At 50.5% G+C, this 26448-nt stretch overlaps 2 protein-coding genes across 7 annotated transcripts in view; one reads left to right on the forward strand and one right to left on the reverse strand.

Moving 5' to 3' along the window:
• MPI (mannose phosphate isomerase) lies at nucleotides 1–24425 on the reverse strand. Of its 5 annotated transcripts, none has more exons than XM_063638786.1 (11): nucleotides 24150–24425; nucleotides 23881–23993; nucleotides 10801–10862; nucleotides 8079–8298; nucleotides 7514–7641; nucleotides 6610–6810; nucleotides 5379–5520; nucleotides 4858–5040; nucleotides 1870–2043; nucleotides 1002–1210; nucleotides 1–722 (listed from the first exon to the last, which is right to left on the reverse strand). In XM_063638786.1, exons 4-11 carry the CDS (start codon nucleotides 8092–8094, stop codon nucleotides 504–506), a joined length of 1272 nt encoding a protein of 423 aa, XP_063494856.1. In that variant the 5' UTR covers nucleotides 8095–8298; nucleotides 10801–10862; nucleotides 23881–23993; nucleotides 24150–24425; the 3' UTR covers nucleotides 1–503. The 5 variants fall into 5 exon arrangements, with proteins under 5 accessions (XP_063494856.1, XP_063494857.1, XP_063494858.1 ...); XM_063638787.1 differs by having other exon boundaries at nucleotides 8079–8387; XM_063638788.1 differs by lacking the exon at nucleotides 10801–10862.
• Nucleotides 24426–24463: 38 nt separating this feature from the next.
• SCAMP2 (secretory carrier membrane protein 2) overlaps nucleotides 24464–26448 on the forward strand; it is a 31941-nt gene continuing 29956 nt past the window's right edge. Inside the window, exon 1 of one of the 2 annotated variants that reach the window (XM_055277756.2) lies at nucleotides 24464–24658. In XM_055277756.2, coding sequence (XP_055133731.1) covers nucleotides 24602–24658 — 57 coding nt within the window. In that variant the 5' untranslated portion in view covers nucleotides 24464–24601. The remainder of the gene's footprint in view (nucleotides 24659–26448) is intronic. The other variant, XM_055277754.2, reaches the window with a different exon arrangement.

Raw genomic sequence — 26448 nt, forward strand, 5'->3', positions numbered from 1 at the left:
CTCAACACAAGTGACCTTTAATTGCTTTGACAGAACAAGAGGGTGTAAACAGTGTTAGTCCACAGGCCTATCCTTTCCCTTTCCTCCTCTGCAGCTGACAAAATGGGCAGTCCCAGTGCTAGAACCCTGTTCTTAGAAATTACCTGGCCTCTTGCTCTGACAGATGCTGAGCTAATGCTGGGTCACATATTTAACAGCTAGCCTAAAGCCATAGGCTGGAACAGAGTTGGCAAGAGCCTGGCTCAGGTGTAGCGAGGAGTAGAGAGGGAAGACGAGGGGAGTATCAGACCCCTCACACGGGCCTCTCCTCCCCAAAGAAGATGGTTCCACCTGGGTGTGTTCAGGAGTCACTACCTTCACGCTCCCTCCTCCTCCACCCCAGCTCTTCCAGGGTATACCTAAGGGGTCCAGAGCAAGGAAGGGGGCTTGAGCTGGGCCTGAGGAGGTGAGGCTGGCTGGAATTTAGGGTGGCTGGCAGAGGAGAGCTAGTGAGGCTGCGGCCTCTATAGCAGACAGCAGGCACGGAATATCAGCAGGTCCTTAGGCTCAGTAAGCTTCAGTGAGACACTCTCATTGGCCCCAATGAAGAGCACGCCACCACGTTGCAGAGGGATTGGTGTCTGGGTTGTGGGTGTGCTGGCTATCACTGTCCCCTGTACCATCAGGAGGATGCTGGCAGAGTCCAGTGCCAAGACCTTGTATTCAGTGACAGAGCCAGGGACCTGGGCAGGAAGAAACGATAAGGCAGTGCAGCTCAGACTCTGCTCTCTTCAGCTCATGGGCCCAGGACAGTCTCCAGGGCACGAGGGAGGGCTCTGCCACCTTCTCCCACAACCCAGGCTGAGTCAGCATAGAGGCCTGGTCCCTGGTACAGGGAGGAATGGGCAGGGCGTGGGGCCACCCTCCGCCAGGTGGGCTTGACAGGAAACCCAGCCCCATCATGACCGTTGCCAGAGATTTTCATGGCACACGGAGGACACCCATCATGGCCCCTCACTCACCTCCGTCTTCATAATGGTGAAGTCTGGTACAGGGGGGTCATAGATTGAGAGGTAAGGGTCTTCCTGACTCCGTGTTGGGAGAAAGAGCCTGTCCTTGCTGGAGCTAGGGGTATAGCTGAGCATTTCACACAAGGTTGGCACATCGATGAACTTGGGTGTCAGGCCAGCACGAACTGTGTTGTCTGAACACGCCATGCACTCCACGCAGTCTGGAGAGACAGTCGTCATGCGCTAAGCTGATAAAGTATGCCTTAGCTCTCCAGTTCTGGGCCTCCTAACCTGAGCTCCATGAACCCCATGCCAAGTTAGGTAAAAATTTCCATGAATTGTATTATCTGGGAGAATGGGGCTAAGATATCAAATACCAAAAACAGGTGACAGGTCACCCGTTATTGTCAGAGGGGAGTCATGTTAACCCCTGGGGGTTGGGGAGCGCCAACTCTGTAGTCTCCCACTTCTACCACAGAATCCTCTGCATGAGGCATGTGTGGATAAGCAGCCAACAGTTAAAAGGTGGCATCCTTCTGTGGCAACATGCATATTTTAGTGTAAAAATCCCTGGGTAGTGACAGAACAGCTTTGATCCAATATAGCCTGCGTTCAAATTGTGGTTCCCACACTGACTGGCAGGACTTAAAATCAGAGTAGCATGGCATTACAGGGTTGGTGGCAGGATTCAAGGCGTGTTCAATGCTAAACGCATTCATCATCCCTACCAGCTGTTGCTTGCTGAGCCCAGGAACCCTAGAGGTCAGAGCTGCAAGGTCCTTGGGGGTCTCCTTGACCACCTTTCTCCTTCTTTTGTCCAGATAGGGAAACAGCGCCCAGCACGGATGGCAGTGGGGCTCACTGCTGAAATGTGGCTCACCTCCTTTCAGGTAGGCATGGGGTACGTTGGCCTCCAGAAACATGGCCTCCCCAGGCTTCAGGGTAAGCAGGTTCAGGAAGTAGATGGCAAAGCAGCCGATATCACCTGGGTACTGCTGGTGCAGCTGCAGTAAAATCTCCCCAAAGATGTCCTCCATGTTGTTTCCGGCAGCCACTGAGGGTCACAGAGCACCCCAAGGTCACTTAGGGGGATATTCAGTGCTGTTCATAGCCCCACATTGGCCAGGGAGTCCTAGGAAAAAGTCCCTGTCACAGGAATTCAGAAGCCAAAGTGGCCCTGTCCTTCTGGCCATGCCTCTAGCCCTTTGGGGGTCCAGCCTTGCTTGATACTCCAGTCCATACAAATACCATCTTTCATCATATCTTGACTATTCATATGTCCAGGACTATACTAGCCGCTAACAGAGCTAGAGTATGGTCCTTTCAGGATAGGATTTCTCAGCCTTGGCGCTACTGACATTTGGGCTAGCTAATTCTTTTTTGTGGGGGCTGTCCTGTGTACTGATGGATGTGTAGCAGCTTCCCTGGCCTCCACCCACAAGATGCCACTAGCAACCCCTGTCTGGATTTTGACAATCAAAAATGGCTCCAGACAACAGCCAAATGTCCCCTGGATGAGAACCACTGTGCTTGGAGCTCAAAATCTAGGGAGATAACTAAGAGTTTCATGAAGGGTAAACAACATGCCCGAGCTTTCCCTTTTTTTTTTTGAGACAGGATCTCACTGTCACCCAGGCTGGAGTGCAGTGGCACGATCATAGCTCACTGCAGCCTCAACTGTCCAGGATCAAGCAATCCTCCTACCTCAGCCTCCTGAGTAGCGAGAACCACAGGTGCATGCCACCATGCCCGGCTAAGTTTTTTATTATTTGCAGAGACAGGGTGTCGCTATGTTGTCCAGGCTGGTCTCAAACTCCTGAACACAACTGATCCTCCCACCTAGGCCTCCCAAAGTGCTGGGAATACAGGTGTGAACCACCGCACCCGGCGACTTTCTAGTTTTTAACACTGAAAGTTCTGTGTCTCAGCCGGGCGTGGTGGCTCACCCCTGTCATCTCAGGACTTTCGGAGGCCAAGGCAGGTGGATCACGAGGTCAGGAGTTCGAGACCAGTCTGACCAACATGGTGAAACCCCATCTCTACTAAAAATACAAAAAAAAAAAAAAAAAAAAAAAAAAAATGTCAGGTGTGGTGGCACATGCCTGTAATCCCAGCTACTCGGGAGGCTGAGGCAGGAGAATCGCTTGAACCCAGGAGGTGGAGCTTGCAGTGATCGAGATTGCACCACTGCACTCCAGCCTGGGCGACAGAGCGAGACTCCGTCTCAGAAAAAAAAAAAAAAAGAAAGTTCTATGTCTCAGAGAATCTCTCTCGGTCCGCTCCAGATAGCATGAGGCAGAATGCGCTGAGGGCCAAAATGTGTCTGGAAACGACAAGGGAAAATGAGCTCAGCCTGGGTAGAGTGGCAAGGGTGGACTTCTTTAATTTTTAAATTTTTTTTCTTTTTCTTTTTTGAATCCGAGTCTTGCTCTGTCTCCCAGGCTGGAGTGCAGTGGTGCAATCTAGACTCACTGCAACCTCCACCTCCTGGGTTCAAGTGATTCTTGTGCCTCCTGAGTAGCTGGGATTACAGGCACACACCACCATGCCCAGCAATTTTTTTTTTTTTTTTTTTTTTGAGACAGTCTCGCTCTATTGCCCCGGCTGAAGTGCACTGGCATGATCTAGGCTCACCACAACCTCTGCCTCACCCGGCTAATTTTTGTATCTTTAGTAGAGATGGGGTTTCACCATGTTGGCCAGGCTGGTCTTGAATTCCTGACCTCAAGTGATACACTTGCCTCAACCTCCCAAAGTGTTAGGATTACAGGTGTGAGCCACCGTGCCCAGCCAGGCTTCTTTAAAGTGAGGCAAGGGGCCTGGCGTGGTGGCTCACGCCTGTAATCCTAGCATTTTGGGAGGCTGAGGCAGGTGAATTGCCTGAGCTCAGGAGTTTGAGACCAGCCTAGGCAACATGGTGAAACTCCGTCTCTACTAAAATATAAAAACTTAGCCAGATGTGGTGGCACATGCCTGTGATCCCAGCTACTCAGGAGGCTGAGGCAGGAGAATTGCTTTAACCTGGGAGGCAGAGGCTGCAGTGAGCCAAGATCGCACCACTGCACTCTAGCCTGGGGCAACAGAAAGAGATCCTGGCTCAAAATGCGCGCGCGCGCACACACACACACACACACACACACACACACACACTGAACAGAAAAAAATATGCTTGGGTAAAATAAATAATGCCCTAAGGCTCAAAGGTAACGGGAAACCTGTAGAGGTAAAATAAAAAGAGAGCTCTGGGCCACCTAGAGAAGGGGCTGTGGCTGCCAGGCTAAGAAGCTGAGACCTCATCGCCTGCACCACATAAGCTCATTGCTGGGAGTCTGTTCTGTTTTGGGTTTCTTACTGCTTGTGTTGACTCCCCACCTTTGGGGTGACATGACCACACCCGTCACAGTCATTTCCTGAACTCTTCTTAGCACAAGGTTCGGCACACAGCAGGTAATGGAAAGATCAAATGACTGAGTGCTGGAGGCATCAGGCCTTTCCAGAAGAGGGAGGATGCTCTTGTCCCCTTCCTGCCTCTTTAGCCCCAAGATACAAGTCCATCCATGGAGGGCAGCTGCAGGGCTAGGGAAAATCTCAGAATGCCTAGGTGGAAGGCATCCTAAGAGTCTTCTATGCCAGTCTGCCTCCAACCATCTGGAGAAGATGACCAGTTGGGAAGCAGCACTCAAATAAGAAGGGCCCTGCTCCACAAAGACTAGGCAAGCAATGCTAGGTTGCCAACAGGTCATCTAAGTTGGGCCCCTTTTAGTGTTCCACTTGGGCAAGGGGGTTGAGAACTGTCCCCAGAATCTGGTGTCTGCTGGGAAGCCCAGGCCAGAGCATTGCACCCAACCAGGAATATAACCGTGCCCACCTTGCTGGGAGATCCGCTTCACCAACAGGTTGAGCTGTTCCACCACCACCTTCTTCTCACTCTTCATCAGGTGGGAGAAACAGCTCTGCAGAGAGGAGGCCACAGCCTGGGAGTCATGGCTCATGGTCTGCTTCAGGTGTGTTGCTGCCTCATCTCCAATCAGGAACTGAAACTCAGGCACCTCTACAGGAAGGCCAGGCCCAGGGCCCATTATCAGGAATGGTAAGATGGAACCCACACAAGTGGGGAGTTGGAGGACACCTTCCCATCCCAGCCCTAACCAAAGAGCCAGCAATGCTAAGTAAACCTTGCAGTGGAAACCAATCACTCACCACCAGCCCTTGGCAACCACACCGGAGCCTGGTCTCACTGGCCTGGCCCACTGGCTCCAAAAACTGCTTCATGAGGCCCTTCAGTGCCTGTGACATGTGACCCCTGTTCTCAGCCACTGTTCCTATCATCTTGGTTCCCCAGGTATCCCTGGCCCAATACGCATGCCTTCAGCATTCTGCCCAACTTACTCTTCAGAAAGGTTACAATCTCCTCAACTGGCCGGAAGCCACACAAGCCCTGGAAGGGGGTGAGGGCAATGGCCATCTCTGGCTTGTGGTTGGCATCGGGGTAGTGCTGCGGAGCCTGGAGGTGCAGCTTCTCTGCCAGCTCCTGTGGGGTGGCCAGGGGAAGAGGAGGATGGTGAGGGTACAGCCATTACCTAGCAGGGACACCAGTGCCACCTAGCCCCTGCTGTCCACCCTTCCCAGTTGCAGGATGGCAGTGGCTACCTACCTCTGGCAAGGAGCCCAGTCAAAGCATGATGCAGAAACTTGGGGCTCAGCCAACCCAGGGCAGGGGCAAATCAGGGGCAACCCAGGGGCAAATCCAGGGAAAAGCTGGGGCAGACTTTAAGAGGCTTGGCCTGTGAATCAGGAAACCCAAATACCAGGCCAAGCTCTGACACTAACAAGCTGTGTGGCTTTGGGTAAATCCCTCCCTTCTCTGGGTATTACTTTGTGTATCTAGAAATAAGGAATTTTGGCTAGGCATGGTGGCTCACGCCTGTAATCCCAGCACTTTGGGAGGCTGAGGCGAGCGGATTACGAGGGCAGGGGTTCAAGACCAGCCTGGCCAACATGGTGAAACCCCATCTCTACTAAAAATACAAAAATTAGCTGGGTGTGGTGGCGCATGCCTGTAGTCCCAGCTATTTGGGAGGCTGAAGCAAGAGAATTGCTTGAACTGGGAGGAGGAGGTTGCAGTGAGCCGAGATCGCGCCACTGCACTCCAGCCTGGGCAACAGAGCAAGATTCAGTCTCAAAAAAAAAAAAAAAAAAAGAAGGAGTTTTGATCCACAGTTGCTTAGGATGGGACTCAGGCTTGTGTAGGGAGACTCCATGGGGGTGGAGCTGAGGGTACCTGCCCTGCCCTGCAAGTTGAACTCTTCCTGAAAGCAGATGAGTAAATGGCAGATATGAATAGACATGAGTTGGGTGAGGGAAGACCAGGAACAAGCCCCTTGGAATGAGCTTAGAGAAACTCCCCTGGCACAGGCCGGTGAGCTGTTTGCTTAGACTTAGTTGCCGCATGTGTCACTACCATCTGGCTTTGCAGAGCTAAATTGGGAGTTGTCAGCCTGGATTTGGCCTTGGGCAGGAGCCTGGCATGGGTGGGGTAAAAGTGGCAGTCAAAGTCATGGGAGGACCTTAGCATAAGCCCTTCTGTACCCTGACCTCTGCACTGCACTCTGTCCTTTACCTTGTTAGGGTGTGCCTGGATGGACAGGGGTGTTTCAACTGAGAGCACTTTGAAGAGGAAGGGCAGGTTGCCATTAAAGGTGTCCTTGACCTTTGAGCCCAAGCTGTCCTGGTTCTCAGCAATCCACTGGCTTAGGGTCTTCTGTGAGATGCGGTTGTCAAGGATCTTGGCATCCCCTCGGGGGTGAGTCCCCATCCACAACTGGAAAGACAGGAAACTTGGGAGGGGAAGGGGGAAGAAACCTGCCACCCTGAGTTGGCCTGCCCCAATCTGTTATGCTGTGCTCCCCACAGGGCAACTGAGTCCTGGGAAAGGCCTCCCAGGTCTGGATACAAATGTTCATGCCATCATGGACATACAGGGAGGCAGCAGACCCAGGCCCTTGTCCAGACTCGGCCTCTAGCCATCTGTGGAGACTTGGACTAGTTATTTCCCTTCTGTCCGAAGAGGAGAATGACAGCTGCACTGTCAAAGTAGCAGACAAACTATGACTCTTAAATGATTCTTTCAGGGGTTAACATACATCTTCCAGTTTCAGAAGCAGAGGCGAAAGCCTTCCTATGCTTTGGCTTTTTCTCCACTAAATAGGCAGGAGAAATATTTTAGGTTAATAAAAATGCAAAAAAAATAGTCAAAGTAAAAAAACGTAATTATCAAAGAGGGCTGAATTAAAATTCACTAAGTGCTAAGAGTGGTTGGGGGAAGGAGAGTGCTGGAAATCCCAGCCTATTATGACAAAACCTCTCTTCTTTTTGGTAACACTATCTAGTCCATTAGCCTGAAGAGCCAAGTGGGTCTCCTCCCTCCTTGCTGCCTCACCATTCCCAGCTGATTCTTATGACTTGCCTCAGGCCCTTTCTCCTGACCTGAAATACAGTGGGCTGAAATACAGCCCCGGGCTCACCTCTGCATAGGGCTTGTCCTCTGCGATCTGGGCCAGTGGGTCACTGCTGGCCAACAGCCGCGCCACTTCGCTGTTGGAACCCATCTTCCCCCAGGCATACTGCTGCACCGCACAGGAAAGTGGGAATACTGGGGGCACAGACAGAGTCAGCTGCCACTCCACTCCTCAGGCCCCACCCTAGTGTCCCGGGAAACCAGGCAAGAGCTGGGGGTGCTCACTGGGGACAGAGTCAAATAAGGGTTTTGTAGGCTGTTGGATGAGACCCCCCTCCGCTGCAGGCCTCGATGTTCCCAACTGTCAGATGGGCAGCAGTAAGGACCTTGTGCTGATCTGAGGCAGGGTGGCGGGGAGGGAGCAGAAGGTACCTATCCCACGGCACGACGTCTAGAAGGGCCTCCTCCCCTCGGAGGTCAGTCCCCATCGCAGGTGGCCCCACCTCTGCCGGGCACCCACCCATCTTCCCGCGGAGCTCCAGGAGCGGACTCAACCTGGCCGATCATGCCGGGAGTCGTCCCCAGGACGCGCCCCACCAACACACTCGCTGACACCCCGGCCAGTGGCTCACCTCGCGGAGCAGCCATGCTCGCCCCCTGCACCAGGATTAAGGACGTATGCCTTTCCCGGCAGTCCCCGCGGCCCTCTGCGCCCAGAGCTTCACGGGAAATGTAGTTCCCTGAGCGTTCCGCCAGGCCCCGGGGCACATGTGCCCAGAGGCTTACGGCCGCGATCTTCGGTCTCAGTATTCATTCATTCTTTCCGTCACCGGGCACAGATGTACTGAAAACCTGTTAAGTACCACGGACTGTTCTAAGGGTTGGAGGATACATCAGAGAGCAAGATAGCCTTCCCTCTGCCTTTGTAGAGAGCTTACGTTCTGGTGAAGGCAAGAAAGACAAGTATTGTAAGCAAATCATGCAGTATATTGAAAGGTCAAGGCCACAAAAAGTAAGGGGGCAGGTGGGAGTGGGAGGCAGTTTGCAGAATTTAAAAGGCTGTCTGGGCAAGCCTCATTGAGGAGGTGAGGTTTGAGTCCAGACTTGGCGGTGAGAAAGGCAGGAGTGTTCTGCGGGGAGGAAACAGCCACAGCGGAAGCCAGAGCAAGGCGGGAATGTGGGACTGTGCCGGGCGTGTTGGGGAGGGAACTGCTAGCAAGGAGGCCACTGTGGCTGGAGCAGAGTGAGTAAGACAGGGGCAGTGAGGAGGTCAGAGAAGAGAGGCGGGGGGCAGAGCTTTGCAGGCTATTGCTATTGTGAGGACTTTGGGTTTTACTTGAGTCTCTCAGCAATTAGAGATTTGAGCAAAGAATTGCTGTGATGTGAGTAGGGACATACTAGTGATGATGATGGTAAATGTCACATGCAAGGCCCTTCACTGCTCCGAGCTTTGTAGAATGGGGTGAATAATGCCAGCCTGACACGCTTGTTGGAGGGTCAGATGGAATGACGTGGGACACCTATAAGGCAGTCAGCGCCCTGTGCGCCTGTGATCCTTCCTGTCCCAGGTGCTGTAGAAAGTCAGAACCCCAACTCCTACTCCAGGCTGAGCTGCTTACAAATTGCACACATAGAAGTCAGGGGAATTACCAAGAGCTGTGCATAGGGAAGGATGGCCTTGGGCCTTGGCTCTGCAGTAATCTTGGCTATATCCTGTGGTGAAAGGCTTTGACATCCAGACCTCAGTCAACAGCCTCCTAGGAGGAGGACAGTCAGTGGCTCAGGCCTGTAATCCTAGCACCTTAGGAGGCAGAGGCAGAAGGATTGCTTGAGGCCAGGAGCGTAGCAGTCAAAGCTCCAGGGAACCTGGAATGAGGAGTTACAGTCCTGACTCTACCCTCTTTACCCCTGCAATACCCTGATTCCCACAGCCTCTACCACATGTGCCCAGGGGAAGGAGTGGGTGCTGTTTTCCCTGTAATCCTCTGCCCAGGTGTGGGTATTTATCTCACCTCCCCTGGGGTCCTCTGGCTCAGATAAATCAGCTTGCATTTCAAAGGAAGCTTTACCATGCACTAAGGAATAATAAAATGGATAATACAAGACTCGTGAAACAAGGTACTCAATACCTCCTGCTTTGGAATACCACTCCTTCCCCTCATCTCCACTACCCGAGTGATATGATTTGGCTCTGTGTCCCCACCTAAATCTCGTCTCGAATTGTAATCCCCACATGTTGAGGGAGGGACCTGGTGGGAGGTGATTGGATCGTGGGGGTGGTTTCCCCCATGCTGTGCTCATGATAGTGAGTGAGTTCTCCCGAGAGCTGATGGTTTTAAAGGGTGGCACTTTCTCGCTCTCTCTCCTACTGCCATCTAAGACGTGCCTTGCTTCCCCTTTGCTTTCTGTCATGATTATAAGCTCCTGAGGCCTCCCCAGCCATGTAGAACTGTGAGTCAATTAAACCTCCTTTTTTTTTCTTTTTTCTTTTTGAGTATTGAGTCTTGCTCCGTTGCCCAGGCTGGAGTGCAGTGGCATGATCTCAGCTCACTGCAACCTCCGTTTCCCAGGTTCAAATGATTCTCCTGCCTCAGCCACCCAAGTAGCTGGGTGCACACCACCATGCCCGGCTAATTTTTGTATTTTTACTAGAGGCACAGTTTCACCATTTTGCCCAGGCTGGTCTCGAACTCCTGACCCCAGGTGATTCACCCGCCTTGACCTCCCAAAGTGCTGAGATTACAGGCATGAGCCACCGAGTCAGGCCAAACCTCCTTTTTTTTTTTTTTTTTTTTTTTTTTGAGATGGAGTTCTCACTCTGTCACCCAGAGTAGAGTGCAGTGGCATGATCTTGGCTCACTGCAACCTCCGCCTCCCGGGTTCAAGCGATTGTCCTGTCTCAGCCTCCCAAATAGCTCGGACTGCAGGCACCAGGCATATGCCATCACGCCCGGCTAATTTTTGTATTTTTAGTAGAGACGGGGTTTCACCATGTTGGCCAGGCTGGTCTCAAAATCCTGACTGCAGGTGATCCACTCACCTCAGCCTCCCAAAGTGCTGGGGTTACAGGCATGAGCCACCATGCCGGGCCCAAACCTCCTTTCTTTATAAATTACCCAATTCAGGTAGTATCTTTATAGCAGTATGAAAACGGACTAATACACCAAGCATTAGGAACCTTCTCAGATAAGAATGAGGGATTAATGAGGCTCAAGGAGTTCTTGGAGCACTCCCCACTACCACTACCACAGAAAACAGAGTCAGGGTTACTTGCTGATAGTATCCCTGCAAAGTGAAGGAAGAACTTAGATTGTTGGGAGATACAGACCACACCCCCAATACAGAAAAACTTACCTGTAAGGGAAACTAGGGTGTTTGGAGAACCTGGAACCTTCTACTTCTTCCCTCTTGCTGGTCTATCTTGAGAAAAGAGATTTTATCTGAGGAATGTGCGTCCTTTTATATTATCAGGCCCAGAGAGACATTGATATGGAGGACAGACCCTTCTTAGGTGCCCGTCTGGCCCGCAAGTATGGAGATAAAGGGAAAATTTTGAGTCCCTTCAAGGGAGATTTCAGGAACTAGCTAGCCCTGCACCCAGCAATTAGGGAAGTAAATTAATAACCCACTAAGGAAGAAGGTAATAGTAACTTAAGCAGCCACCCAAGTAAGCCAGAGTCACAAGATGTTTAGTTCTCTATAAAAACTAAAGACAGGGGCCAGACGCGGTGGCTCACACCTGTAATCCCAGCACTTTGGGAGGCCAAGGCAGGCAGATCATGAGATTGAGGTCAGGAGATCAAGACCATCCTGGCTAACATGGTGAAACCCCGTCTCTACTAAAAATACAAAAAATTAGCTGGGCGTGGTGGCAGGCGCCTGTAGTCCCAGCTACTCAGGAGGCTGAGGCAAGAGAATGGCAGCGAGTGGAGATCGTGCCACTGCACTCTAGCCTGGGCAACAGAGCAAGGCTCCATCTCAAAAAAAAAAAAAAAAAAAAGACAACTAAAGATAGAGTAGTGCAGCGACTCAGGCCTGTAATCCTAGCAGTTTAGGAGGCAGAGGTAGAAGGATTGCTTGAGGCCAGGAGTTCAAGACCAACCTGGCCAACATAGCAAGATCTCATTACTATTTAAAAAAAAATGAAGATAATATCTTGGCCAGGTGCAGTGGCTCACACCTGTAATGCCAACACTTTGGGAGGCCAAGGCAGAGGATAACTTGTGTCCAGGAATTCGAGACCAGCCTGGGCAACATAGCAAGACCCTGTCTCTAAACATACTTTTTTTTTTTTTTTTTTTTTTTGAGACAGAGTCTTGCTCTGTCCCCCAGGCTGGAGTGCAGTGGTGCGATCTCTGCTCACTGCAAGCTCTGCCTCCTGGGTTCACACCATTCTCCTGCCTCAGCCTCCCGAGCAGCTGGGACTACAGGCACCCGCCACCATGCCCGGCTAATTTTTTGTATTTTTAGTAGAGATGGGGTTTCACCGTGTTAGCCAGGATGGTCTTGATCTCCTGACCTCGTGATCCGCCCGCCTCGGCCTCCCAAAGTGCTGGGATTACAGGCTTGAGCCACCGTGCCCGGCTAAACAGACTTTAAAAATTAGCTGAGTGTGGTAGCACATGCCAGTAGTCCCAGCTACTCTGGAGGCTGAGGTGGGAGGATTGCTTGAGCCTGGAAAGTCGAGGCTGCAGTGAACTGTGATTGTACCACTGCATTCCAGCCTGGGTGACAGAGTGAGACTCCATCTCTAAAAAAAATAACACCTTGACATGTCTTCTGGTTTTTTTTTTCAGAGATGGGTTCTCTCTATGTCATCCAGGCCTACTGCAGCCTCGAACTCTTGGGCTCAAGCTATCCTTTCATCTCAACCTCCTGAGTAGCTAGGACTATAAGCACATGCCACCACACCTGGCTAATTTTTAAATTTTTTGTAAAGACGGGGGTTCTTGCTATGTTGCCTAGGCTGGTCTTGAACTCCTGGGCTCAAGCTGTTCTCCTGCCTCTGTCTCCCAAAGTGCTGGGATTCCAGACTCCTACCAGATGGAAAATGCCCACTGCTGTCACATTGACTTCAGATAAGGGGGAACTGAAGACTGAACTCTGACCACCATCCTTTGTTCCAAATTATTCCTGAGGGGTGTGGAGAGAGTCACACCCACGGGCCAAACCTTAGCATTCCTTTCTGCTGACCCCAAGTTTTTAGACAAAGCCTTGTTTCCTTAGCCAATTACAAACCAAAGAATCTCTGAATTCACATGAGCCCCTACTTCAAGATATCCCACCTTTTTGGGGCAAACCAATGTGTAACCTCTATGTATCGATTTACAATTTTGCTTTCCTGAAATGTGCCCCTGCTTTTAAAAACCCTTGCTTGTAAGCCATTGTGGAGTTCAGGTCTTAAGCATTAGCTGCCTGATTCTCCTTGCTTGGCACCTGCAATAAATTATGTCACTTTCTTTTGCTGCAAATCCCGGTGTCACTGTTTGGCATTTTTGTTTTGTTTTGTTTTTTCTTTGAGACAAAGTCTTGCTCTGTCGCCCAGGCTGGAGTGCAGTGGCACAATGACAGCTCACTGCAGCCTCTACTTCCAAGACTCAAGTGATCCTCCCACCTCAGCCTCTCGAGTAGCTGAGATTATAGGCACATGCCATCACGCCCTGCTAATTTCTTTATTTTTCATTTTAAGAGATTGGGTCTCACTATGTGGCCAGGCTGGTCTTGAACTCCTGGCCTCAAGTGATCCTCCTACCTCAGCCACCCAAAGTGCTGGGAGTATAGGCATGAGCCACTGTGCCTGGCCAGTGTTTGGCTTTTTCTGCACACTAGGAAAGCAGACCCGAGGTCAATTCAGTAACAACATTAAAATGAGACAGCAACCACATTCTACTCCTTTCCTTTTGAGCTATTTATTTATCTCTTGAAACTGCTTGCTATTGCCACAACTAGGTATAGATTAACCTAATAATATCACAATGGACACTGTAACCCATATCCTACAGCTTAACAATGTATCGCCAATCACTAATCAGTGCTATTTCAGTAAACCAATGAGAATTCCTGACAAAAGACTGTATCAGCCCACTCCTTGTCCTTGCATTTAACCTTTAAAAACATACTTGTGGCTGGGCACTGTGGCTCACGCCTGTAATCCCAGCACTTTGGGAGGCCAAGGCATGAGGATTATGAGGTCAGGAGTGCGAGACTAGCCTGGCCAACATGGTGAAACCCTGTCTCTACTAAAGATACAAAAAAATTAGCTGGGCATGGTGGCGCATGCCTGTAGTCCCAGCTACTCAGGAAGCTGAGGCAGGAGAATCGCTTGAACCTGGGAGGCAGAGGTTTCAGTGAGCTGAGATTGCACCACTGCACTCCAGCCTGGGCGACAGAGCAAGACTCCATCTCGGAAAAAAAAAAACCACAAACTTGTAACAAAGGCCTAACAGAGCTCATATCCAAGGTTACTTGGTTCTGAGTCTTATGGACAGCTGTCTCACTGTGAATCAAGTAACTTTAATTTTGTGACTCGGCCTCTTCCTTTTAGGTTAACAATCTCTAATAGAACTGATCACACTCTATTATCTAGTGACAATACACTTTCCTCTCTCTCTTCCCTTCTAGACCATATGTCTAATTCAGCTTCACATTTCTGCCAGTGCCCAGCTGAGGGTTCAAGCTATAATAGCAGCTTTTTTTTTTTTTTTGAGACAGTCTCCCAGACTGGAGTGCAGTGGCAAGGTCACAGCTCACTGCAACCTCCACCTCCTGAGCTCAAGTGATCTTCCCACCTTAGCCTCCTGAGTAGCTGGCACTACAGGCACACAACACCACACTTGGCTAATTTTTGTATTTTTTATAGAGACGAGGTTTTGCCACGTAGCCCAGCTGGTCTCGAATTCCTGAGCCCAAGGAGTCCACTGGCCTCAGCCTCCCAAAGTGCTGGGATTATAGGTGTAAGCCACTGCACCTGGCTGCAGCTAACTTTTATTGTTATGATAGTGGCAGGAGGCAGACAAATCCTAGTCAGACAGGGACGGGTCCCCGGTGAAAACCAACCTTCAAACCAAAGACAGTTTAAAGCCTGAAAGCCAAGCTACAAGTCCTGGGTAAATCCACGGACTGGATTGAGAACCTCTCTTCCTGTTCGGTGCACTTTCCTCTGATTGATCCCCACCTGTCACCTATTTTACATATATTTACCCTTCCCTAATTGGTTTCTTACACTGTTGTGCCTACCTTTGAGTGATGCCTTTGTTTTAGCCTTTTTTGCATACTCATAAACCAATCAGCATGTACTTCCCCATTCTGAGCCTATAAAATCCCCAGACGCAGCCACACCGAGTGAGAGACCACACAACTTCAGGTGGGGGAACCCCTCACATCCTCCTCTCCACTGAAATCTGTTTTGTCACTCAGTAAAGCTCTTTGTCCCCCTCACCCTTCAATTGTCACCATAACCTCATTCTTCTTGTACACGGGACAAGAACTTGGGACTACCAAACGTGGGTAAAAAGAGGCTGTAACACTGGTCCTCTACCTTCCACTGGCTGAGGTCAGGTGCCTCATGTGATGGGAAGGAGTGGCAGGGCCAAGCCAGTACTGGAGCCATAGGCTGGAGTGGGGCAGTGGGACTGACAGAGCTGTTAACACACCAGCTGCTGTCCATCAGGTTGCAGACAGTGGGACCAAAAGAGCTATTAGCATGCTGTAATACCCACTCTGGGGCTTTGGGGTCATAGGCATCCCTGTTCATACACCACCACTTTCCCCTCAGTGCAATATGCCTGGTCCAGCCTCAAGCCCTGCATGGAACCCACTCCTGTGTCTGTGCTTGGTGTGGTGGCCAGACCCCACACTTGCTCACACCTCCTCCCTCCAGGGGCTGAGTGCAGGGATCTGCATTGGAGTAAAAGCCAGGCGTGGCCCAGTGACCTGAGTAGATGCGGCATCTCCTGCAGCAAGCCCAGGCCTGAGCAAGTCCCGGGTAGGGGTGTCGCCAGTTGAAGACCTCTGGCTGACAAAGGGGCTGAGAAAAATCCTGCCTCAGTTATACAATGGGTAAGGCCAGAGTTCAGTCCTCAGTTCCCCCTTATCTGGGGTCTATGTGACAGCAGTGGCTGTTTTCCATCTGCTAGGGGTCTGGGTTTCTGGAAGACAACTCAAGGGCATAGGTCAGCCAGGTGCGGTAGCTCACGCCTGTAATCTCAGCACTTTGGGAGGCTGAGGTGGGCAGATCACTAGAGCTCAGGAGTTCAAGACCAGCCTGGGCTACATGGCGAAACCCCAGCTCTACAAAAAAAATACAACAATTAACTGGACATGGTGGCATATGCCTGTAGTCCTAGCTACTCAGGAAGCTGAGGTGGGAGTTTAGTCTGAGCGCAGGGAGGTCGAGGCTGCAGTGAGCCATGTCCCTGCCACTGCACTCCAGCCTGGATGACAAAGCAGACCCTGTCTCAAGAAAAAAAAAAAAAAACAAAACACCAAGGCTGGGCGTGGTAGCTCACGCCTGTAATCCCTGTAATCCCAGCACTTTGGGAGGCCGAGGCGGACAGATCACTTGAGGTCAGGAGTTCAAGATCAGCCTGGCCAACGTGGTGAAACCCCATCTCTACTAAAATATAAAAAAAAATAGCTGTGCATGGTGGTGCATGCCTGCAATTCCAGCTACTCGGGAAGCTGAGACAGGAGAATCACCTGAACCCAGAATGAGACTCCGTCTCAAAAAAAAAAAAAAAAGCTTCCAGGTAGCTGAACACATGGTCCCTGGAGGTCACTGGAGGGTGGTCCTCCAGAAAGGGCATGGAAACACCACACCCCTTCCCACGGGCCTTGCTCCATGCATCTCTTCCATCTGGCTGTCTATGTGTATCATTTGTAATATCTTTTGTTGACCTAAAGAGAAAAGAAACTTAGACAAATTTAATATAAGTAGTGTTTATTTGGGCCAAATTTGAGGCCTGTGATCAGGAGCATGGATTCAAGTTGCCCTTAATATATGCTCCAGTTAGCAACAGTTACTAATGGTTTTTTGTTTTTTTTTATTTTTTTTTGAGACAGAGTCTTACTCTGTTGCCCAGGCTGGAGTGCAGTGGCGCCATCTCGGCTCACTGCAACCTCCGCCTTCCAGGTTCAAGTGATCCTCCTGCCTCAGCCGCCCTAGTAGCTGGGATTATGGGCACACACCACCATGCCCAGCTAATTTTTGTATTTTTAGTAGAGACAGGGTTTTGCCATGTTGGCCAGGCTGGTCTCCAACTCCTGACCTCAGGTGATCTACCTACGTCAGCCTCTCAAAGTGCAGGGATTACAGGCGTGAGCCACCGCACCCAGCCACTAATGGGTTTTTAAAGGAAAAGAAGAGGCAGTTCCCATGTTGTTTACCAAGAATTTGCATTAGGCCAGGCATGGTGGCTTATGCCTGTAATCCCAGCACTTTGGTAGGCCAAGGTGGGTGGATCACCTGAGGTCAGGAGTTTGAGACCAGCCTGGGCAACATGGTGAAACCCCGTCTCTACTAAAAATACAAAAATTAGCTGGGTGTGGTGGCGTGTACCTGTAATCCCAACTACTCGGGAGGCTGAGGCAGATGAATTGCTTGAACCCAGGAAGTGGGGGTTGCAGTGAGACAAGATTGCACCACTGCACTCCAGCTGGGGCGATAGAGTGAGACTCTATCTCAAAAAAAAAAAAAAGAAAAAAGACAAATATATTTAAAATTAAGCATTAATCAGGCTGGGCCGGGTGCGGTGGCTCACGCCTGTAATCCCAGCACTTTGGGAGGCCAAGGCAGGTGGATCACGAGGTCAAGAGATTGAGACCATCCTGGCCAACATGGTGAAACCCTGTCTCTACTAAAAATATAAAAGTTAGCTGGGCATGGTGTTGCACGCCTGTAGTCCCAGATACTTGGGAGGCTGAGGCAGGAGAATCACTTGAACCCGGGAGGTGGAGGTTGCAGCGAGCTGAGATCACGCCACTGCACTCCAGCCTGGCGACAGAGTGAGACTCCGTCTCAAAATAAATAAATAAATAAAGTAAAATAAAATTAAGCATTATTCAGGCTGCACTTAGGCCCACCTCCCTGTAACCAAAAGTCACTGCAGCCCTAGATACTGACCATCTGCATCCACACTGTTCCTATAAATAGGATGTCTGACATTAGAATCATAAAGCTTTTGTTTAAGAATTGCTTAAGATGGGCCAGGCGCGGTGGCTCACGCCTGTAATCCCAGCACTTTGGGAGGCCGAGGTGGGTGGATCACGAGGTCAGGAGATGGAGACCATCCTGGCTAACATGGTGAAACCCTGTCTCTACTAAAAAATACAAAAAAATTAGCCAAGTGTGGTGGTGGGCGCCTGTAGTCCCAGCTACTTGGGAGGCTGACACAGGACAATGGCGTGAACCTAGGAGGCGGAGCTTGCAGTGAGCCGAGATTGTGCCATTGCACTCCAGCCTGGGCATCTAAAAAAAAAAAAAAAGAATTGTTTAAGATGTTTTTCAGATCTTTAATTCTGGGGGAACAAGTGATGCCAGTTTAAAGACTCCTGACCAGGTACAGTGGCTCACGCACTTTGGGAGGCTGAGAAAGGAGGAATGCTTGAGCCCAGGAGCTTGAGACCAGCCTGGGCAACATGGTGGAACCCCATCTCTGCAAAAAATACAAAAATTAGCCACACATGGTGGGCGTTTTCTTGTGGTCCCAGCTACTCGGGAGGCTGAGGTGGGAGGATCGCTTGAGCCTGGGAGGTTGAAGCTGCAGATTGCTTCACTGCACTCCAGCCTAGGCCAGAGAGCAAGAAACACCCTATCTCAAAAAAAACAGAAAACAAACCAAGCCAGGCACAGTGGCTCACACCTGTAATCCCAGCACTTTGGGAGGCCGAGGGAGGCAGATCACGAGGTCAGGAGTTTGAGACCAGCCTGGCCAAGATAGTGAAACCCCGTCTCTACTAAAAATAGAAAAAATTAGCTGGGTGTGGTGGCGGGCACCTATAATCCCAGCTACTTGGGAGGCTGAGGCAGGAGAATTGCTTGAAGCCGGGAGGCAGAGGTTGCAGTGAGCTGAGATTGCAACACTGCACTCCAGCCCAGGCGACAATGTGAGACTCCGTCTCAAAAAAAAAAAAAAAAAAAGTACTCTTTAAAATCCCTAACCTGGCCGGGCACAGTGGCTCATGCCTATATAATCCCAGCACTTTGGGAGGCCAAGGCAGGCGGATCACCTAAGGTTAGGAGTTCAAGACCAGCCTGGTCATCATGATGAAACCCCATCTCTGCTAAAAGTACAAAAAGTAGCCAGGCACGGTAGCAGGCACCTGTAATCCCAGCTACTCAGGAGGCTGAGGCAGGAGAATGGCTTGAACCCGAGGGAGGCAGAGGTTGCAGTGAGTCGAGATCACGCCCCTGGGCGACAGAGTGAGACTCCATCTAAAAAAAAAAAAAAATCCCTAACCCTAAACACCTTGGGGAAATAGATTTGGGATTCTCTTCCATCCCCTCTTTAGGTCGCCCTACAATTAAATAAACCTTTTTCTTTGTTGCAACCCAGTGCCTCAGTGTATTGATTTGCACATCTGGCAATGAACTTACTGCAGTTACAATCTGACACTATCTCCAGGTAGAAAGTGTTGGAATTAAATTAAATTGAAGGACACCCAGTTAGTGTCTGCTGCAGAATTGCTTGATGTGTGGAGAAACAACCCACACACGTCAGGTGTCAGAAGTATTGTGTTGAATGATTGTTGAGGGAGTCTGTAGTTGTGAGGGAGAAAAAAAACACTGCTTTTTTCATCAATTCTCAAGACAACTCTGTGAGATTGTAACTACCTAACGGCTTCACCTTGCCTGCTGCCTAGACAGAGCCAATTTATCAAGACAGGGGAATTGCAATGGAGAAAGAGTAAATTCATGCAGAGCCAGCTGTGCAGAAAACCGGAGTTTTGTTATTACCCAAATCAGTCTTCCTGAGCATTCAGGGATCAGAGTTTTTATTTTATTTATTTATTTGTTTGTTTATTTTTGAGACAGAGTCTTACACTGTTGCCTGGGCTAGAGTGCAATGGTGTGATCTTGGCTTACTGCAACCTCTGCCACCCGGGTTCAATCGATTCTCCTGCCTCAGCCTCCAGAGTAGCTGGGATTACAGGCGCCCGCCACCATGCCCAGCTAATTTTTTGTATTTTTAGTATACAGACAGGGTTTCACTATGTTAGCCAGGCTGGTCTTGAACTCCTGACCTCATGATCTGCCCGCCTCGGCCTCTCAAAGTGCTGGGATTACAGGCATGAGCCACCGCGCCCGGCCTATTTATTTATTTATTTTAGACGGAGTCTTGCTCTGTCTCCTGTGCTGGAGTGCAATGGCGTGATCTCAGCTCATTGCAACCTCCACCTCCCAGGTTCAAGCAATTATCTGCCTCAGCCTCCCGAGTAGCTGGGAATACAGGTGCCTGCCACCATGCCCAGCAATTTTTTTTGTATTTTTTAGTAGAGACGAGGCTTCACCATCTTGGCCGGGCTGGTCTTGAACTCCTGACCTCATGATCCACCTGCCTCGGCCTCCCAAAGTGCTGGGATTACAAGTGTGAGCCACTGCACCCGGCCTCTGGGATCAGAGTTTTTAAAGATAATTTGGCTGGGCGTGGTGGCTCATGCCTGTAATCCCAGCACTTTGGGAGGCCGAGGCAGGCGGATCACGAGGTCAGGAGATCGAGACCATCCTGGCCAACATAATGAAACCCCATCTCTACTAAAAATACAAAAATTAGCCGGGCATGGTGGCACATGCCTGTAATCTCAGCTACTTGGGAGGCGGAGGCAGGAGAATCCCTTGAACCAGGGAGTTGGAGGTTGCAGTGAGCCAAGATTGTGCCACAGCACTCTAGCCTGGTGACAGAGCAAGACTCCGTCTCAAAAAAAAAAAAAAGATAATTTGGCTGGTAGGGGCTAGGCAAGTAGGGAGTGCTGACTGGTCGGGTTGGAGATGGAATCATAGGGGGTCGAAGTGAGTTTTTCTTGCTGTCTTCTGTTCCTGAGTGGGATGGCAGAACTGTCTGAGCTACATTACTGTTGGAGGTGGTGTCAGCTAATCCATCCAGTGCAGAGTCTGCAAAATATCTCAAGCACTGATCTTAGGTTTTACAATAGTGATGTTATTCTCAGGAGCAATTTGGGGAGGTTCAGACTCACAGCTAAAGGCTGCATGGTCCCTAAACCATAATTTCTAATCTCATAGCTAATTTGTTAGTCCAGAAAGGCAGACTGGTCCCCAGGCAAGAAGGGATTTTTTTTTTTTTTTGGAAAAGGGCTATAATCAATTTTGTTTCAGAGTTAAACTATAAATTCCTTCCCAAGGTTAGTTCAGCCTACACCCAGGAATGAACAAGGACTGCTTAAAGGTCAGAAGCAAGATGGAGTAGGTTAGGTCTAATCTCTTCCACTGTCATAATTTCCTCAGTTATAATTTTTGCAAAGGTGGTTTCAAGATCAAGATGAGAAAAATGGGTCTTGGAGAGGTGAAATAACTGGTTCAAAAGCAAAGAGCTGCATTCTCTATACCTCCTTTCTTGTAGAATAAATGAATGATGTCTCTCTTGTAGGGAATTAGACAGATAGGTGGGCAGCCACCACATTGGTTGTAACTAAGTTTCATTCTTTCTTCACCAGCCCAGCATTGTACTCGGCTGCAGCAGACCCACAGCAGGCAGGACTGCCTTGTGGGGTGTGGACTGTTCTCCTGTGAGGCTGCAGACAGCAAAGATCTGTCTGCTGCTCTTGGAGGGGTGGCCATAGAGACTTGGGGACAGGCAATTTCTAAGGGGATACAAAATGGATCTTTCCCCATCCTCCCACTTGTGTGTAGATATTTCCTGAAGTAAAGCTAAGCTAAACCCTAAAGGATAGTCAGGATTTAGATGGGAGAGGAAGGTGAAAGAAACAGATGACCAGGTGCAGTGGTGTGTACCTGTAGGCCCAGTACTTTGGGAGGCCAAATTGGGAGGATCAATTGAAGCCAGGAGTTCAACACCAGCTTGGGCAACAAAGTAACACCCTGTCTCTAAACAAACAAACAAAATAAATGGATGGGGCGGGGGGCGGGGGGGGGGGACAGTGAAATAATTACTAAATGTATATCATGCATGTCGGCTGGGCACAGTGGCTCATGCCTGTAATCCCAGCACTTTGGGAGGCCGAGGCGAGCAGATCATTTGAAATCAGAAGTTCAAGACCAGCCTAGCCAACATGGTGAAACCCAGTCTCTATTAAAATTATAAAAAAAAAAAAAAATTAACTGGGTGTGGTGGTGAGTGCCTGTAATCCCAGCTACTTGGGAGGCTGAAGCAGCAGAATCACTTGGACCTGGGAGGCAGAGATTGCACTGAGCTGAGATCATGCCACTATAGTCCAGCCTGGGTGACAGAGCGAGACTTTGTCTGAAAAAAAAAAAACCCCAAAACCCACACACACAAAAAAATGTGTATCATGTGCTTTATACTATGTTAGTGACAGAAACACAACAGTGAGCAAAACAGACCTCAGCCCTCCCCTCATGGAGCTTTCAGTCTAGCAGAGGATACAGGCATAAGGAACCACCTATACTAGTATTAATTACAATCTGCAATAGGTATTGTGAAGGAGAAGTACAGGGCAATAGGAGAGCTTATGTTGAGTGTGAGGTGATGATGTAACCAAGAGAGTGAAGGGAAGCTACTCCTGAAGAAAGGCATCTGAACTTGCATTTAAAGGGTAAGGAGAGGTTAACCAGAGGATGATAGTGGGGCATGGGTTAAGTGCCTACCAGGTAGAGGGAACACATGTGTAAAGGCCCTGAGACAGGAGGGCACAAGGAAGGTTGTTTTTTTTTTTTTTTTTTTTTTTTTTTTGAGACGGAGTCTCGCTCTGTCGCCCAGGCTGGAGTGCAGTGGCGCGATCTCGGCTCACTGCAAGCTCCGCCTCCTGGGTTCACGCCATTCTCCTGCCTCAGCCTCTCCGAGTAGCTGGGACTACAAGCGCCCGCCACCACGCCCGGCTAATTTTTTTTGTATTTTTAGTAAAGACGGGGTTTCACCGTGGTCTCGATCTCCTGACCTCGTGATCCGCCCGCCTCCGCCTCCCAAAGTGCTGGGATTACAAGCGTGAGCCACCGCGCCCGGCACAAGGAAGGTTTGAGCAACTGAAAAGAACTTGCATGGCTGGAACAGTGGGTGGGGGTTGGGTGCTAGAAGGGGTCAGGAGAGAAAGGTAGGGGCAGATCCTTTAGGACCTTGAAGACAAACTAAGAATTTGGGCCTTTATGAATTTTTTTTTGAGACAGAGTTTCACTCTTTTTGCCCAGGCTGGAGTGCAATGTTGCAATCTTAGCTCACTGCAACCTCTGCCTCCCAAGTTCAAACGATTCTCCTGCCTCAGCCTCCCAAGTAGCTGGGATTACAGGTGTGCATCACCACACCCAGCTAATTTTGTATTTTCAGTAGAGATGAGGTTTCAACATGTTGGCCAGGCTGGTCTCAAACTCTTGACGTCAGGTGATCTGCCTGCCTCAGCTTCCCAAAGTGCTGGGACTACAGGCATGAGCCACCTTGCCTTGCCTGATTTTTTTTTTTTTTAACTGAGACAGGGTCTCACTCTGTCACTCAGCCGGAGTATAGTGGTGCAAAGATGGCTCACTGCAGCTTCGACCTCCTGAGCTCAAACAGTCCTCCTGCCTCAGCCTCCCAAGTAGCTGGAGTACAGTTGCAGGCCACCATGCCTAGCTAATTATGTTCGTGTGTGTGATATATATATATTTTGTAGAGACAGGGTCCTGGTATGTTGTCTAGGCTGGTCTCGAACTCCTGGCTTCAAGTGATCCTCCTACCTCTGCCTCTCAAAGTGCTGGGATTACAGACATGAGCCACGCACCCAACCCTTTATGGAAATTAATTGAAAAATTTTAACAAAGTTCTGTGATAATTTTGCCCCCTTTAAACAGATCTTTGATTACAACATGAAGAACAATAGACCAATTAACAGCACTGTATTAGTCCAGGGTAAAAATGACAGTGGCTGGGATTCGGTGACAGCAGAGATGAATAATACCAGAAAGATCCAAATAAATAAGGTGGATTTGGCCAGGCAGTGGTTCGTGAGTATAATCCTAGCATTTTAGGAAGCCAAGGCGGGAGGATCACTTCAGCCCAGGTGTTTGAGACAAGCCTGGGCAATATAGTGAGATCCCCATCTCTACAAAAAATCCATAAATTAGCTGGGTATGGTGGTGACCAGCTGTAGTCCCAGCTACTCAGGAGGCTGAGGTGAGAGGATTGCTTGAGCCCAGGAGCTCGAGGCTGCAGTGAGCCATGATTGCGCCACTGTACTCCATCCTGGGCGACAATGAGACCGTGTCGGGGGGAAAAAAAAAGCGGAGCTGTGGAGAATGAAGCAGCCACCTACCCCATGATTGAGGCTCTGTTGCTGAATTCCTTCATTCACTTCATAAATGCTTGATGTCCAGGTTCAAGTCCCAACTCAGGTCCCAAAGCTGATGGGCCCAGGAACCCTCGTCCCTAAAACGATGAAACAACATCAGAGGGCAAGCAGCCCTAAAAGAAGCAGGCTCAGCTCGGGTGGAGGACTGCTGGGTGGTCCTGGCACTTCTCTTTCCCGGAGCACGTTCTGCAGAGGAAGCGCTTTCCTAGTTCTCCCAAGGCCTCTGGCCTCACCTGTCACCCCTGTCCTCTGCCCAGGGGTCAGTTTGGACTTCTTCCCAAACTTGGTCTACAGAGAAGTGAAGGGGATGTTTCCTGTCCCACTTTTGAGAGTTTGCTTTAGAGACATAAAATTGGAAGGTGTCAGATTAATAAGCAGTTGGGAAGGTCTCCGGCCACGCCTCTGGCTCCGTAGACCCTCCGCGCAGCCAAGACCCCTGAATTCCCAGCATGGCGAAGATGTGGGCGTAAGCCGAATGCCCATCCGCCGCACTATTGTGGGCCAGGCAGGGGGCGGAGCGGATTTCGGTGATGTCATAGGGTCACGCCCTCGGGGGAGGGCACCGCGCCTGCGCCAGAACCGCTGCCTCGCTCCCGGAAGTGGAGGGTCTACACGAAGCGCCGCTGGGTCTGGGTCCCCGGAGGCAGCAGCGTTCGCGGAGTTCGCCCGCTGGCCCCCGATCGCCATGTCGGCTTTCGACACCAACCCCTTCGCGGACCCAGTGGATGTAAACCCCTTCCAGGTAGAGCCCCTCTCCCGCCATCCAGCTCTCAGATTTCCCTAGGGCCCACGGCCGCCGCCCGGGCCTCTTTCGCTAGAGCCGGGAGACGTGGCGTAGGAGGGACGGGTCATCTGCCCAATGGGAGAGCGGGCTTTGAGGCCTGGCCTATTGTAACGCGTGAGGGGCGCGACTAGCAGCAGGTGGAACTGCAGAGGAGGCGGGGCGCTGAAGTCTTGGAGAGAGTGGGGTCTTAAAGCACCCGGAGGCTGGGCTGTGCTAGGGAAGGGGACTGGAGCAGGCATGGTCGGACCCTTAGGGAAGTCTCCTAGCGTCAGGGAGAAGCGAAATGTGGCTATCACATTCCTTCATTCTTGGATAGACACCTGTCGAGTAACCTTAGAAGAGGAGGTGACAGCAACATATGAGGAGGCGGTGAAGCCTCTGGTGGAGTGGGAAAATGTGGGAGAAACCCAGGACACCTGCCACCGCTGCACCAGCAGCCAAACTAGTGTATAAAGTACAGGAGAGCCCCTGAGATTTGTCAGGGAAAGAAGGCTGGGAGAGGGCGGGAAGGTAGCCCAAGTTGAAAAACGGCCTTGATAAGAATTCCACATTTTGGCCATGGGTCTAGTTTGGAGTGGGTTTTGACCAGATAGGAGAGCCCGGGTTAGGGAGGGAGGAGAGGTGCGGGGGGCTCTGAAAAAGTCTGGACCCACAGGGAACGTTTGTCTGATGGAACTGTGTGTGGTGGCAACATAGTTGAGATGCACTGACCTGTGAGCTGGCCTAACTCTTTTTTTTTTTTGAGACGGAGGCTCACTTTGTCGCCCAGGCTGGAGTGCATTGGCATCTCCGCTCACTGCAACCTCTGCCTCCCGAGTTCAAGCAATTCTCCTGCTTCAGCCTTCCGAGTAGCTGGGACTACAGGCGTGTGCCACCACACCCAGCTAATTTTCATATTTTTAGTAGAGACAGGGTTTCACTATGTTGGCCAGGCTGGTCTCAAACTCCTGACCTCAGGTGATCCATCCGCCTCGGCCTTCCAAAGTGCTGGGATTACAGGTGTGAGCCACCACGCCTGGCCTGACCTTTTGAACAGCAGTTGAGGAAGAAACAGTCTTCCTGCTTTCTTTTTTTCCTTTTTTTTGGAGACAAATCTTGCTCTGTCGCCCAGGCTGGAGTACAGTAGCGTGATCTCGGCTCACTGCAGCCTCAACCTCCTGGGTTCAAGTGGTTCTCGTGCTTCAGCCTCCCGAGAAACTGGGATTACAGGTGTGCACCACCACACCCGGCTAATTTTTGTATTTTTAGTAGAGACGGGGTTTCACCTTATTGGCCAGACTGGTCTCAAACTCCTGGCCTGAAGTGATCCACCCACCTTAGCCTCCCAAGGTGCTGGGATTACAGGGGTGAGCCACCACACCTGGTCTCTTTTTTTTCTGAGATGGAGTTTCGCTCTTGTTGCCCAGGCTGGAGTACAGTGGCGCGATCTCAGCTCACTGCAACCTCTGCCTTCTGGGTTCAAGCAATTCTCCTTCCTCAACCTCCTGAGTAGCTAGGATTACAGGCATGCACCACCACGACTGGCTAATTTTGTATTTTTAGTAGAGACGGGGTTTCTCCACGTTGGTCAGGCTGGTCTCGAACTCCCGACCTCAGGTGATCCACCTGTCTCAGCCTCCCAAAGTGCTGGGATTACAGGCATGAGCCACCGCGCCCGGCCCTCTTTCTTTCTTTTTTAAGGCAGGGTCTCATTCTGTCGCCCAGGCTGTAGCATAGTGGAGGTCATGGCAGCCTTGACCTCCAGGATT

This window comes from Symphalangus syndactylus, chromosome 5, assembly GCF_028878055.3.
Source record: "Symphalangus syndactylus isolate Jambi chromosome 5, NHGRI_mSymSyn1-v2.1_pri, whole genome shotgun sequence".
Taxonomy (NCBI): domain Eukaryota; kingdom Metazoa; phylum Chordata; class Mammalia; order Primates; family Hylobatidae; genus Symphalangus; species Symphalangus syndactylus.

What these genes read in the sequence shown, in the direction of transcription:
- MPI (XM_063638788.1), bottom strand. An exon ending in AGGACAAGCCCTATGCAGAG is followed by an intron (nt 6,811 to 7,513) that starts GTGAGCCCGGGG and finishes CTGTCTTTCCAG; the next exon opens with TTGTGGATGGGGACTCACCC. An exon ending in TCACCATTATGAAGACGGAG is followed by an intron (nt 723 to 1,001) that starts GTGAGTGAGGGG and finishes CTTCCTGCCCAG; the next exon opens with GTCCCTGGCTCTGTCACTGA.